This window comes from Ixodes scapularis, unplaced genomic scaffold, assembly GCF_016920785.2.
Source record: "Ixodes scapularis isolate PalLabHiFi unplaced genomic scaffold, ASM1692078v2 PGA_scaffold11__112_contigs__length_91849675, whole genome shotgun sequence".
NCBI lineage: Eukaryota > Metazoa > Arthropoda > Arachnida > Ixodida > Ixodidae > Ixodes > Ixodes scapularis.
The window spans coordinates 42,855,629-42,868,853 of record NW_024609837.1 but is presented as its reverse complement, the minus strand read 5'-3'; the positions used below and the strand labels follow the sequence as shown (position 1 = coordinate 42,868,853).

Below are 13,225 nucleotides of genomic sequence, written 5' to 3'. Positions count from 1 at the left end.
GGTTCAAAAGTGATAACAGCATATCAAAAAACAATTTGTCGAAAAAAGACAAAAAAAAAAAAAATAAATAAAAGAAACGACGAGGCAGTGGTCTTTCAAAGAAAGTTTTAATAAGAAAATGACTCACCAAAAACCTCAGTGGTGGTATACAGCCTATATGTAACCCAAGGAAGCAGACAAGTTGCAGTACAACTCCGTATTTCGCTAACAGGGGGCGCAACGAATCGTCCTCCACATTATAAGAATTTCCTTTTTTTTTGTTCTTTTTTTTTTTTTTTTTGCGCATTGAACATGGTAATTTCGTGCGTCTAAAAATTGCTACACTTTGCCCTCGTCCCCTGGAATTTTAAGAGTTTCGACCAGAAGCCAAACGCACACTCGCGTAATCAATACCATACATTTCTAGAAGAGCGTGTGTAGAAATCAGCCTTTCTTAGACTACAAAAATAAGGTATATTTCAAGCTGCACGTTTTTCAGTTTTTTTATTTTGCAGTGACCTTGTTTTTTTTTTTCTTCGTCTTAGTATTACAATGATGGCCCAGTGTGACTAAACATGCTGTTGTATCTTTGATTTTCCTACATCATGGTTTTGCTATAACGTAGATTACTTAGTCTTTTTTTTTTGCATATTGCTATCGGTTACTATTTACAACGTCCCCAACTGGTGGGTTCAAGCGTTTCTTGTCCAACGCTTTTGCAGTAACACCAACGCTGAACCAGCCTCCATCACAGTACCCAGGTATTGACCCGGGAGACATATACTTGTCCATGTACGAAAAAAAAAAAAAGGAAACGCCAGTAGGTAGTTTTTTTTTTTTTCTCACATGCCTCAACATTGACTTTCGTGCGAACACGGATGTCGGGTAACACATTCCAACACCAAACTAGAATTCAAACTTTGGTCCAGAGCACGGTGCCTGTCAAAACCGTATCAACGTCGCACTGCCGTTTGGACGTTGACAGAATCGACTTGCACCCTTAACTTGATATTCGTTAACGTGTCTCAACATCAACTCGCATCCAAAACATGTCGTCTTTTTCAATATTGTATACATCTCGTCATCAACTTGAACTTGAACTTCGCCGAACAACGTGTATTTTCCCGACCTTGTATAACGAGGACCTCCGTTTGCGTGAACATCGCGACGGAACCCTTTGCATCTTCCTTCTTTCAAAAACACCCGAGTTTTTGTTTTGTTTCACGAGCTTTACGAGGCTAACGAGAAAATACTTTTGCAAAAGCAAGCTCTATATGACCCGACCTTGCAGCTATAGGTTCGAGAACACAGACATTGGGTTTTCGGATCGAGGTAAAATTGATCCTCTTGGAGTGGTAACACAGCGGAGGCTTTAGAATTTGACACCAAATTATCTTCCTCTTTTTTTTTTTTTTGTCGGATTGTTTTATAGGCTTACACTCCGCGTTTTCCGACACCAAGTGTGGGCACTGCGCATGCGCAGAAACCAGATTCGCGATGCCGAAACTCAAATAAGTGTAGGTCCTCGAGCTTACACTAGTGGAAGGCTATTTTCTAAAATGTTTTTTTGGAAGTTATCTCGACGATTTTCGCCGTAGCTGCCTGAGAAAGCTGGCTTTTTTCCCGTGGTGTGTTACGCTTAGTTCCGTTGCGTGTTACGCTTAGCCTTCTCGCCGTCGGCTTGTAGCGGTGTTTGTAGCAGTGGCGGAGGCCCAGAAAGCGAAGACCGTTGCCATACAACCGTCCAAAATTGATACCGCGATTGCTGCCTGCTTTGGATTGCGCGAAGGGCCCCTGTGACCTCTTCATCTATCTCCGTAGAGGGGTCCTTTTTATCCTCCTAATGCTAGTGTCCGTTTTTTTTTTTTTTTGTGATTGGACGACGATGATTTGTGATGTGCTCTGATATCTAGTCAAGTGTGTTACCTATTTTTTGTTTTGTTTTGACAGTGCGGTACCCAACGGTTCTAAGTAATTCCAACTTTTCGAAGAAAGAAAACACGTTATGCTTCTTTTTAGAGTAGTCATTTTTTTTCCAATTATTTTCGCGTTTTAGTCACACCATAGATGTAGTGCTTTTAGCTCCAACCATTTTGGGTGGAAGTCAAGACAGTGATGAGGGTAGACATCAGTATGACGCAGGTGTTTCCTGTGGTCGGATATTCGGCGAACCTACTTTGATGCAAACTTTAGTATCTTCATAAGCTTTGAGGTTTCGTTTACCCTTGGGAACTGTTTCGAAATCGGGTAACGGGAGAATAATAACGATATTCAGTTTGCATAGAACGGGCAGCTTGTTTTACGTGGATATTTCTTGAAACCGTTGGCTACTTTAGCAGTGCTCGATTGATTTTGGTGTTTGTGCAAGTCCGTCTTTCCTACCTGGAATGTTCATTCAGAATGCTGTTTTTTTTTTTTCTTGGCGATTTTCGTATTCCGAATAGAGGAAATGCTGAATGCGCGACTCAGTTTATCACATGGCCGATTGAAAAGAAGAGGGGCCTGTATACAAGTGTTTTAGAGGTCTGGTTTTGGGAATCAACGAAGCGTGTAGCCTTCATTTACTAAGGTACACATCGGTAATTGTGATTTGTTTTTCTTCCGGCTATGGCATGCAGTCTGGTTTTCTTCGAGAGCCCGCATGACAAAGATTAATACGATTTCTATACCCGTGTTCGCTTTAAAGGTTGCGGTGCCTATTTAGCTGACATGTTTCTGACCTTGAAACAGCAGGCCTGGGAACATTCAGGTTGTCGTGCGGTAGTGTTTCAGTGACGATGTAGCGATGCAGAGAATCAATTTAGACTTCAAAATAAATTTAGACTTCAACCTTAAGCATTCCACATCCGAGCATAGACTTTCCACGAAAGCTGTATTCCCATATGTTCTGTGTCGCAAGGTGCAAAGAGAACTTCCATTTTAAATCCGCTCTACGCCAAGAGAGAGATAGAGGTAGATGTTTGGACCAACTGCAGTGTGTTGTGGGAAGGGAAAGTTTAGCCAATAGCATCACTCGAGGAACAACCAACTATTTCTAAACAAACTTCGAGACCTCTGTCTCGCCTTTATACTGTGCCCAAGTGCCAACTTTATTTAGAAATCTGTCCGGCAACATTGATAACGGTGCCTGCGCAAGAACTATATTGTGCCAGCTGCAAAATGTTCACAACTTGATGTCCAATGTACCATTGCTCATGCGCAATATCGTACATGCCAGATATCTGGATTAGAGCTGTGTCTGTCTCGCTACACTTTACGCCTACTCTCGACGCGAATATAATCCTAAGTTCTACCCAAAGATAACGTTAGAAAGGCTACAACAGTGCGTCTTGAAAAAGGTTAAAAGTGCGTAGCGAAAGGCAATTTGTTATCCTCTATCAGGGTTGGGGGTGTGTGTGTGTGTTTTCTGTATATTTTTTTTTATTTGTCAATAAATTTTCACATAAAGGAAGGTATCCACCAAACAAAGCTAAGGCTTGTATCACCACTAACGCCTGGGTCCGGGAAGTATCGGCGACGTACAACAACGAATAAGCGCGCTTGTATATACAGATATGTACAAAACATACTTGGAGAAAGCAGGAATGCTTGCACCTTTTTGTTTTTGGAAGCTGCATGCAATAACTGAGAAGAACTGCGTTACCTCGTCAGGTACACGGCTAAAATATGCAAATGTACCCCGGCGTCTGTCCCTGTTGTACTTTACCGTAATATTGCTCTCCCTGGAGTTGCGACTCGGGCATCTACCCTGCGTTTAATTTCTTCTGCGCTGTGCTGTGTCATGAATGGCTTTGTAAGCTGGGGTGGTGAAGCGGCCATCCCCAGCCCAATATCTGCCTAGAATACTTCCACGATTTTTTGGTAATGGGCGAAGATATGTATGCGACAAGTTTTTTTTTTTCGGAATTATTGTTGAATACACAAAGCAATCTTTAAAATTCAATCGTCGTTTTGTGATGGGAGCAAAGTTTAACACACAGAATGAGTTTCTCTTCGCATGAGGTATCTTCTGAATTTGAAAATGAATGAATTTATCAATCACTTCTTTTATTGCGCCTCCCAACAGCAAGCAGGCGTTATCAGGGTCTGCTAGCTGTACATAAGGTGAAAAAAAAAAGTTTAACGAGTAATCATTAGTTAACACTTTTCTTAATCATTCCGAAGTTAGTGAAGAATACCGCGTCAGAGACTTTTTTACGTGAAAGTTTTTAAGTTGCGTGCGTGTTCATGGAGGACCAGATTTTAAGCCACAAGGGTAAGAAAGTATAATCTACATCCAAGAGAATAGTAGCATAGAACGTTGTCGTGAACATGCCTTCACTCATTCGAGAGAAAAATGGTTTTCGTCCAAAAGGGTATGGTGGAACCGAGAATTTACGAGAATAACCTGCAAGTGTGGACAAATGTCTCCGATAAACGGCTTTATCCGACAGCTTATTTGATGACGTATGGTCGGAATTCATTTTAATTAGTTTCTTAAAGAGCTTTGCCTAAAAGTAAACAAAGTCCAGGAAAACCTATCGTTCGTTCGAATATCCATCTCTTAACATCACTAATTGCAATATTACTATTTCCAATATAATTAATTCCAGTATTACTATTTACAATAAGAGTTTATTTAGTGTTTAAAATTATTTTCACGGAAAATAGCAGACAAGGTTTTATTGATTGTTTTGGTCTTCGGTGAAATATTTATATGATTAAAATGGCAGAACCAAGGGTAATACTTTAGTCTTAAATAGTATATTTGCATAATTGCATAATTTTATTCATATAATATTGGTCAACATAGAGCTCTCACTGACGGAGCGTACGTTGGCCCGACACCTTTATGGTGTAGTGCTACTTGTGGTTCTTACTTGCACCATTTTCAAGACTCAAATCAGCCTGCTCTTGAAAGACGTCATGAGCATTGACACATACATATATCCAGTCCTACATTTGACGCCAGCACAGCGTTGAAGCTAGTTGTTGACTATAGTAAGTTACAGCTCAAGAACGTAGGGCGAGGGAAAGGAAGGTTGCTGAGGAGGAAGCAGACGCAACGCTGGAGAAGAGAAGGGGAAACCTCCTCCTCTCTTTAGCACTCCATCTGCTTCCTCCTCCCCGGTCTTCTTTTTTCTCGTCCTACCTTCTTGATTTGCAACGCACTAGAGTCAAAGTCAGTTGTGTGGGTATTTGAGTCTACTGAAGCAACCATATCTAAATTTTATTCAGCGCTCATTGAATATCTAGCTCTTGTTTGGAACCTGTGTCAGATTCTTTTTGGTGTGTTGTTATATGTACATTTCTCACACTCCTTGAGACGCGATTTTGTTCATTGCAACGAAATTGAGAAAATTTAGATTAGAGTTTCAAGTGATTGTCGCAATCCTTTCTGCGTGGATGTGGACTTTTCTCCTGTAGGCTTGCTGAACTGCGATTTCATACCCCCCGGAATGAGACATGGAAGAGCAGCAGTGTTCGCGACGCTGATGGCGAAATAACACATGCGAGGTAGGGTATGGGGTATGGAAGCATTGTAGAGGAATACGAAAATGATATTTCTTTCCTAGTTCATCCTGTTTTTAGTGTTCTTTGATTCTTACCTTGATGTCCTTTTCGACAGCTATTTGAAATGTAGAAGTATCCTTACGGACCGTATTCTCAAACAGTTATTATTTGAAATTTTATCGTTATCTACACCGAGTTGATGAGTTTATGCACCCGTGTTATCCTAACTTAACAAACGTTTAGAAACGGGTTGGGTAGCGTCCTCTCGAAGAGTACCTCAACAGTTTAACACATCCCTCACACTGCGTGACATAAACGTTTTCTAATATGTAACCTCTGCACAGTTTACTGAAATTTCTATGATTCACGTATTCCGTCATTAAAAAATATCCTACACAAACCCCAAGTAGCTCGCGCAGACCTGCTACTTTGAGCCTTTTAAATTTCCAAATAGTTTTCTTGATGTTATGCATTTGTTCGTTATACAAGTATTCGTTATACAGCGTGACAAAATGTTAAATGGATTGCATCAAACATGTTCATACCTCGGTGCAAGTTTGCTGAAAGCTTTAGAGATTTATCGTCATCCGTGTACATTGAGGTACGCCAGCACGCTGTTTCGGACCGCAAAGCGAAAGCTGTAGGTGTAAAACTGAATAATTACTCTCCCATTATAAAGTTGCGTCATGATGACGCCATCTTACGTCCTGGTAATGCATCCAATGACACAGGAGGCCATTAACTGCAGGCTACCTTGTTTCTTATTTTGCTATTCTGGGCCTTTATGGTAGCCAATAACAAAACAAATGTAACCCTCGCCAATGCGAATTTTTTCTGCTCGAGACGAATACACGTTTTTGTACCATGAACACGGCGGGATTTCTCTGATGAATAAGTAGCCAAAGTAAGTAATAATAATAAATTTACCATTCTATGGTCCCTTTTGGCCTCTCGGACACCGGTAACTAAGGGTGCAATGTACAACCAAAGCCATTTTTTTATTACCTTTTACTTTGATTCTATTATTGCGAGTGTTGCTTATAGTTTAACCGTGAACCTCACGCTCTAGTAGTCTCAAACAGTTGGCCAACTCTTCTCGCAGACACGACGAAAACCAAATGTCTGACGACTCCGCCACGTCATTTGACAACTCGTTTCGACGAACATGTTCGTCCTTGTCGCTTGTTAGTGGCGGCGAAGTGCCATACCAACAAATCGTTTTTCCCCACTTCTGTGGAAAATTTTGGCCGACTGTTTTCTTACTGGGAACAGATCCTTGGAAATGTACCGTTGTTTTTCCAGTATTCTGTTTTGTTGTCGTTTTTTCTTCTTAAGAGCGATGCAACGAATGACGTGTCTTGTTATAGTTTTGGGCGAGGGAAGCTATTGTGCGCGGTTGTTATAATGGTCGCGAAGGTCAACCTTTACTCGCGATTTTCGAACATTTCTCACTATCTTTACTTCCTTCTTTTCTCTTTCTTAACATTAAACTTAATGACGATGGCGATGCATGATGGTTAGTGTGGCTGTGTGCCGAAGGGCTGTTGGGTGTCGTTCTCGTGTAACGAGCGTGCAAAAGGGTACAGAATGCGACAGTCATGCTCCTAGTCAAAAAGTTGCGTGCAGTTTTCGATGTTCTCAATGACAAGGAAGGGAAATTGTATTAGTCTAGAATCCGGCGTTTATCGGTGAAATGAGGGCAGTGCCTTCCATCTAATCAAACGATAAGATCCTAACACGTCATTTGTGTGTTCGTTCGCTCTGGAAAGGAACATGGAGACATTACACGCGTTATTCTTAGGCCGTAGACTTCGCGATTTTTATTTATCAGGGAAATCGGTTTGTATTTATTTTTAAGATATTGCGATGTATTTCGGTGATCTGTTTTGGGCGGATGCTAAAAACGGCTATTGTCCGTGAAAACAACTCACGAAAAGCGAATAATTCTAGTCTAAGAGGGGAGGGTTCTGACAAAAACATTCCTAGCTAGGGCCAAACATCTAAAGAAATCGGCAACGAAGTGAGGGCGCAGGTGAGTTGGTGTAGGTTTACCATTTTGTTAAACCACCTGAGACTGAGTGAGAAGGTAGAAGAGACATGAAAAGAAGACGTCGTTTGACTGATTTCTTTCCCTGTTTCTTCTACTTTTGGTTGTTTCAAGGTTTTCTCACCCAGCCTCAGGTGTTTGAACAAAATGGTAACCGATTTCGTATTTTTGACACCGACGCGTGTTTGTCGGCGTTTTTCGGTTAAAACCGGGAAGTTTACGGCTTAGCTGTAGCCACTTTTTAGGCTTCACCTGTTATGGCAGTATCCAGTGTTAACATACTCGACATGAGTTCCAAATTAAGCATCGCGAACCGAAAGTGTCATTTAGTATCATCAGAGTTTGTGAGACGCACGAAACCACAGCCCTTTTTTCACCGTTGCCGACGATTAGTTTCACTTTATAAATTCCAGCCGTAGCGAGTCATGCCGAGTCTTTTTTTTTTTCCTTTGTCAATTTTTTCTTTTTGAAGATATACAAACACAAATAGCGAAAACCACCGAACAGAGCGCGTTTCGCGGGTTACGCTTTTAGGGATCAGGTTACGAAGCCACTCCAGATGAAGGATGCCGTACGGTACTTAATTTCTCTGCCGTTACTTCAGTGTCATCCAGGATTGCGTTTAACCCTGTTTAATGGCTTCAGCTTAAACACAAAAGGAACGAAAATTTCTTTTTTCGAATGCTTTTGACTAAATGCGTTGTATAAATGCTCGCGAAACAAAATTTAGTTACGGTACGGGTAGAGTATTACCACCATTACCGTATCCTAAACGTTGTTATACTGTTGTGTTACGGTAAGGGTACGGTTTAGGAAGACTGCGGTAAAAATACGGAGGTGATAAGAACTCCAATATGGCCGTGTTATCAGTTAAACAGATACACAATCTCTAGCATCAAATCTTCCCCGACAAAAAAAACAAAACAAAACAAAAAAAAAAAAAAACACTTTGTTTAAAGAGCGAACCATTTGACGTTATCTGTAGGATTTTTAGGAACATTTGCTGGTTGAGGATTGGATTGCACTGGGTAGTGGCGGCTTCATATGGTCTGGCCAAGGCGTTTGGCAGGAAATCAAAACGCAGAGCTGCAACGGATCGTCGTCTGGAATGGCTTCTACGAAGGTGTCCGCGATGGACTCACGGCATCACCTCCGCCGACCGCTCAGCAACTGATTGGTCGGAACCTCGAAGGAGGGCGGGGACTGCGGACACAAATGACGGGCGCTGATTGGATCATCGGTTGATTGATTGCTTCGACCTCGGCTGGGCATCGGGAGGAGACGGTTCGAGATCGTCCTGCAGTCAACTTTAGGAAGGGAACATGACAGTGTGCAGACGAACAAGGGTGACACCGCGTTGCAATCGGAGCGCGTGGGGCACACCCCAAAACACCCAAAGCGTCTACTTTCCCGCAGAGCACTTGAGAGGGCCAGTCGCGGCGGTCATTCGCCAGACTTTCTCCGTATAGATTCCAGCCATTGGCTGTACCAGGTGCTGTGCGGCAAGGTCGACGTTCCAGATTTCTTAGAGTGCATGTTGCATGAGCAAGACAGTGTCTTCGAGTGATCGAGTTCACGGGTTGGTCGTGCGTGGAGAGAGATATGTGGTGTCTGGTTCCGTCCGCGGCGGCGCATACTTAAGGCCACTTTGCTCCCAGGGCGTGGGGACGGGCGTCGTTCATTGGTTCCGGGGGAGAGCCGAGGTCCGTCCTGAGTGAACGAATCGTTTTTCCGCGATGCGTCATCCGTAGCTTCAGTGTTTGTACGACGACAGGTGAAGTGTTCTTTCCTGGTATCCACATCTGCTTCGAATGACGCGGCAGAATTTAAGTTAAGAGTAACTGACGCATGATTTCAAGAATTTCATGGCAACTGATAGAGTCATCATTAAAACAAATCTGTTTCGCGTGTTTCTAATTTATTTTTTCTTCCTAAGTTTCCTTCCTTTTTTTTTGTTGGGGAGTCAAGATTGCGAACGAGGTCACGTTACACTATCAACAATAAAAGTTTAACAATTATTTTATAATACTGTGGTTGATTTCGCAGCATGAGTCGCTATGAGACAGGAAATATTTTGTTTCGGTTCAACCCTTCCTTGATCAGATTAAATCCTTTGTCTCAGCTCTTCCCCTTGTTCCACCAAGATCATCGTGAAAATCTTCAAGATAACCTCGGTTTAATATAGAGCCACTGGATTCTTTCGGAACACCGGATGATATATTTTTGTGCTCTCAACTTAGTGACAAATCGACGTGGGATTCCTGGTATGATAATTATGGGATATTATCCTAATATTTTAAGATAGCGATGCCGATCACTGATCACCGATATCTAATGTGTGTGACCGACCTAACTGTAGACATACAACCTAACCCATCGTTGACGGCGATGTAGAACGACGTTGACGTAAACAACCGCCTCGTATTGACCTCCGGAACGCTAGTCGTGTCCAATGGCGCGGCTAGCGTTCCAGCAGCAAATCCGTACATGGCTTGCACATGATATTATCGTATCCTGATGGTGTTAATTTCTACTTGTTGCAAGAGAAGCAATTTCGATAGTGCGAAATGATTGCTTTAGAAAGTACGCACTTGGGATCATGACAATCACAATGGCCGCTGACGTGACGCCAGTGCAAGCTGTGAATGGTACCCATACAGAGGCTTAGGTCCCCAGCGGTCTTATAATACCTTACACCCAGTACTGTCTTCTTGAAAACATCGCCGGTAGCCGCGCACCTTACTAGCTGGATTCAGAATGGCGGTTTTAAAATGATAGATTCAGAATAAAGTGTCCAAAATGTCATATTTGACATGGGGGATCGAAAATGGCTGATCCCCCGAAGGCCCCGAATCCCTGGGGGTGAAGACTGGAGTAGAACGCGGCCAATCCTGGGCGCTGACATCGGCGGTCCCGAGAGAAAGAAGGAAAAAGAGAGCGACGCAAGAGCGGAGAAGAAAAGCAGACGAAAGGTTAGGCGTGTTTGTTTTGTTTTGCCGGGATAAGTTAGCTCGAGCGCTTGTCAACTTTATTTAGTTTTATCAAATACGTGATTCTGGTTGTTTTTTTGTTTTGTTTTTGCAAAGTAAGCTGGCAAAGAACAAATGCAGACCTTACAGGTGATGTTTTGCTGCTTCTTTGTGCATATTAAGGCGTCGCCAGCAATATAGGCCTATCTGCACCGCCATATCTGGGACCGCCGATGTCTGCGTTCATACCCCGCCGTTCCCAAGCGGCCCCAATGCGTGGAACCTTTCCCTCTAGATTATTATATTAACTCTATGCCGAATCCAGTGTCTCTCTATTCGAACCGCAGAAACGACGCCGCGTATCCCGTGATGGCCCTAGTCCTCTTGCAGGTTGCCCTGCGAACCCATACCCCCGGTGAGGCTCTCGTAGAAAGTGCCCGAGCGCGGCAGCGCCGTCTGCGCCGCCGCCCCGCTGGCCATGTCGAACATGCGGTGGAAGCAGCTCTCGGACTTGGGCCTCGGGATGGCACCCCGATGGCCGACGCCCAAGAGGTGACTGTACTTCCGCCGGTCGCCGCCCCTCACCCGTCCGTCCTTGCCGACGTCTTCGTCGTCGTCTTCTTCGTCGTGCGCGGACTGGGCGGACTGGAGGAGGGCGGTGACGGTGTTCAGGTCGACTCGCAGGTCCTCTCGCTGGCACACGATGTCCGGGTTCTTGCCGATCTTGTTGAGCCGCTCGGCAGCGATGGACTCCATGGTGCGCCGCATCACCGGGTACACGTCGAGCACGGCGTTGAAGTGCTCCACGGACAGGGAGAAGAGGTTGCAGTAGGTCTCGGCGCGCACGCTGGCCACACGCCGGGCGTTGGTCAGCAGGCAGATCTCTGCACAGAGGAGGAAAAAACAATGGCTCGTCACATAGATTCGGGGCTATACCAGTGTTGACAAAGTACACAATGTATGAAGCTGGTAGAGACAGCTTGGAAGGAGCTTTCTGGAAGCCCTTGAGGCATTCCTTAGAAGCTATCTCATAGCGCAGCGTCTTCTGCCACTCTGATCCTTGTAAGAGGCTCCTTTTAAGATTAGACGTGTTGGCCAACAACAACTACAAACACACACAAACGGGAGGCTTTTGCTAAGCCTTATGGAGAGACGGTAGACCTTACGGCTCGAACATCGTGACGGGCAAGACATCGCCACGGGCAAGACCAAGACATCACAACAGCTGACGAGCAACACCAACCTTTACTCTTTCCAAAGCATTCAATCTATACACATGTTTGGAGGGCACCACTTGCTGGCCAGTTGCGGTCACACAGCCGGTGACGTCGAATGTCACCGAAACGTAAGTGAACCTTTAATCATTCATGGCGACACGTCTCTGGTTTGTCATGCACTGCGACACTATGTCGGATAGCGCAGACATTACCCAAGAAACGGTTCGAGTAGTATTAGCATCCTTATCTCAAACCCCGCGTTTCACGAGAGCCACAGACCTAGTCCGTTGCACCATAAAAACAGCGGGAATGGCTCCGCACCCGAAACAAAACGATGCCACTCGGTGCGAACGCACCGACTTTCTGACGTCACGGAAAGGACCCTATGTCTAGTTCTTAAGTTGCGACAGGCTATAAAAAATAATAGCAGGCTCACCTCCAAAATAGGACCCGTCCGAAAGACTGGTAGCTACGTCTCCGTTGCTCATCACAATATCCACGATGCCTTCCTGGATGAAGTACATCTTGGTCCCAAGCGTCCCCTCCTTGATGATGACGTCGCCTGGCTGGAAGACCTCGTACTTTAGCTTGGTTACAACGTCGTTGACGAAGTTGGGGTCCGCGTTGGCGAAGAACGGCACCGACGCCACCAGGGATCGGCAGTTGTAGTTGATTACGTCCTACAAAACATTGTTTACCAGATCATTATGCTGAAGGGTGGCTATATTTAAGTAGGAGAAAGGTAAAGGACACGGCAACGTTGGAACAAAGTAAGTTGCCTCCAACGTACAACGGGAACGTTTCCGGTGTTTACATTCAACTGCTAGCAGTTCATCTGTTGCGTACCTAGCAACCAAGCTGTCGCCCACACAAACCGGGCAGCGCGAGCCATGCTCTCGAGCAAGGGCAAGCGCGAGGCAGCGAGCACTAGGAACTGATCTGGGCGCCATACCGGTCCTGCCCGTTCCGTAGCAATAAAGAACGTGATGAATATAACAATTGGCGACGAGGAAACGGCACGAACTCTACGACGGTAAAGCCAGGGAAGCATGGCGACTCACGGCTCCGTGGAGGAATTCTCCGGCAAGGGATGGTCGTCTTGGGCAGAGCGACTGGATTTCTACTTCCAAGCTAACGGTATCGCCGACGGCGGCAAGAAGCGCGCTATCTTGCTGACGCTATGTGGACCGAACACATTCGAAACCGTCAAGGCATTAGTGGCACCGGGGACACCGAGCGACCACTCATTCGAAGAAATCGTCAGTCTGCTGCGTGCCCACTACGATCCCCGCCCGTCGGAGCTGTTCAGTCGCTGCAAGTTTCAGCGCCGGGACCAACTGCCGCACGAAACAGTAGCCGCCTACGTAGCAGCGTTAAAAGCTCTCGCGGCAGATTGCAACTTCGGCACGTTACCGGCCCAGCCTCCTAGGGTTCCAGCGTCGGAATCCACAGGGGTGAGTGCGACTGCAACTCCTACCGTTCGGCCCGATCTGAGATCAACGATGCTACCCATCGACGTA

At 44.9% G+C, this 13,225-nt stretch overlaps 1 protein-coding gene across 1 annotated transcript in view; it reads right to left on the bottom strand.

Annotated features, from left to right (window-relative positions):
- Positions 1 to 91: 91 nt before the first annotated feature.
- LOC8032418 (potassium/sodium hyperpolarization-activated cyclic nucleotide-gated channel 2) overlaps positions 92 to 13,225 on the bottom strand; it is a 61,746-nt gene continuing 48,612 nt past the window's right edge. Inside the window, exons 8-9 of the mRNA XM_002409868.5 lie at positions 12,142 to 12,385; positions 92 to 11,372 (exon numbers count right to left, since the gene is read on the bottom strand). Of these exons, the coding sequence (XP_002409912.3) occupies positions 10,864 to 11,372; positions 12,142 to 12,385 (753 nt within the window). The 3' untranslated portion in view covers positions 92 to 10,863. The remainder of the gene's footprint in view (positions 11,373 to 12,141; positions 12,386 to 13,225) is intronic.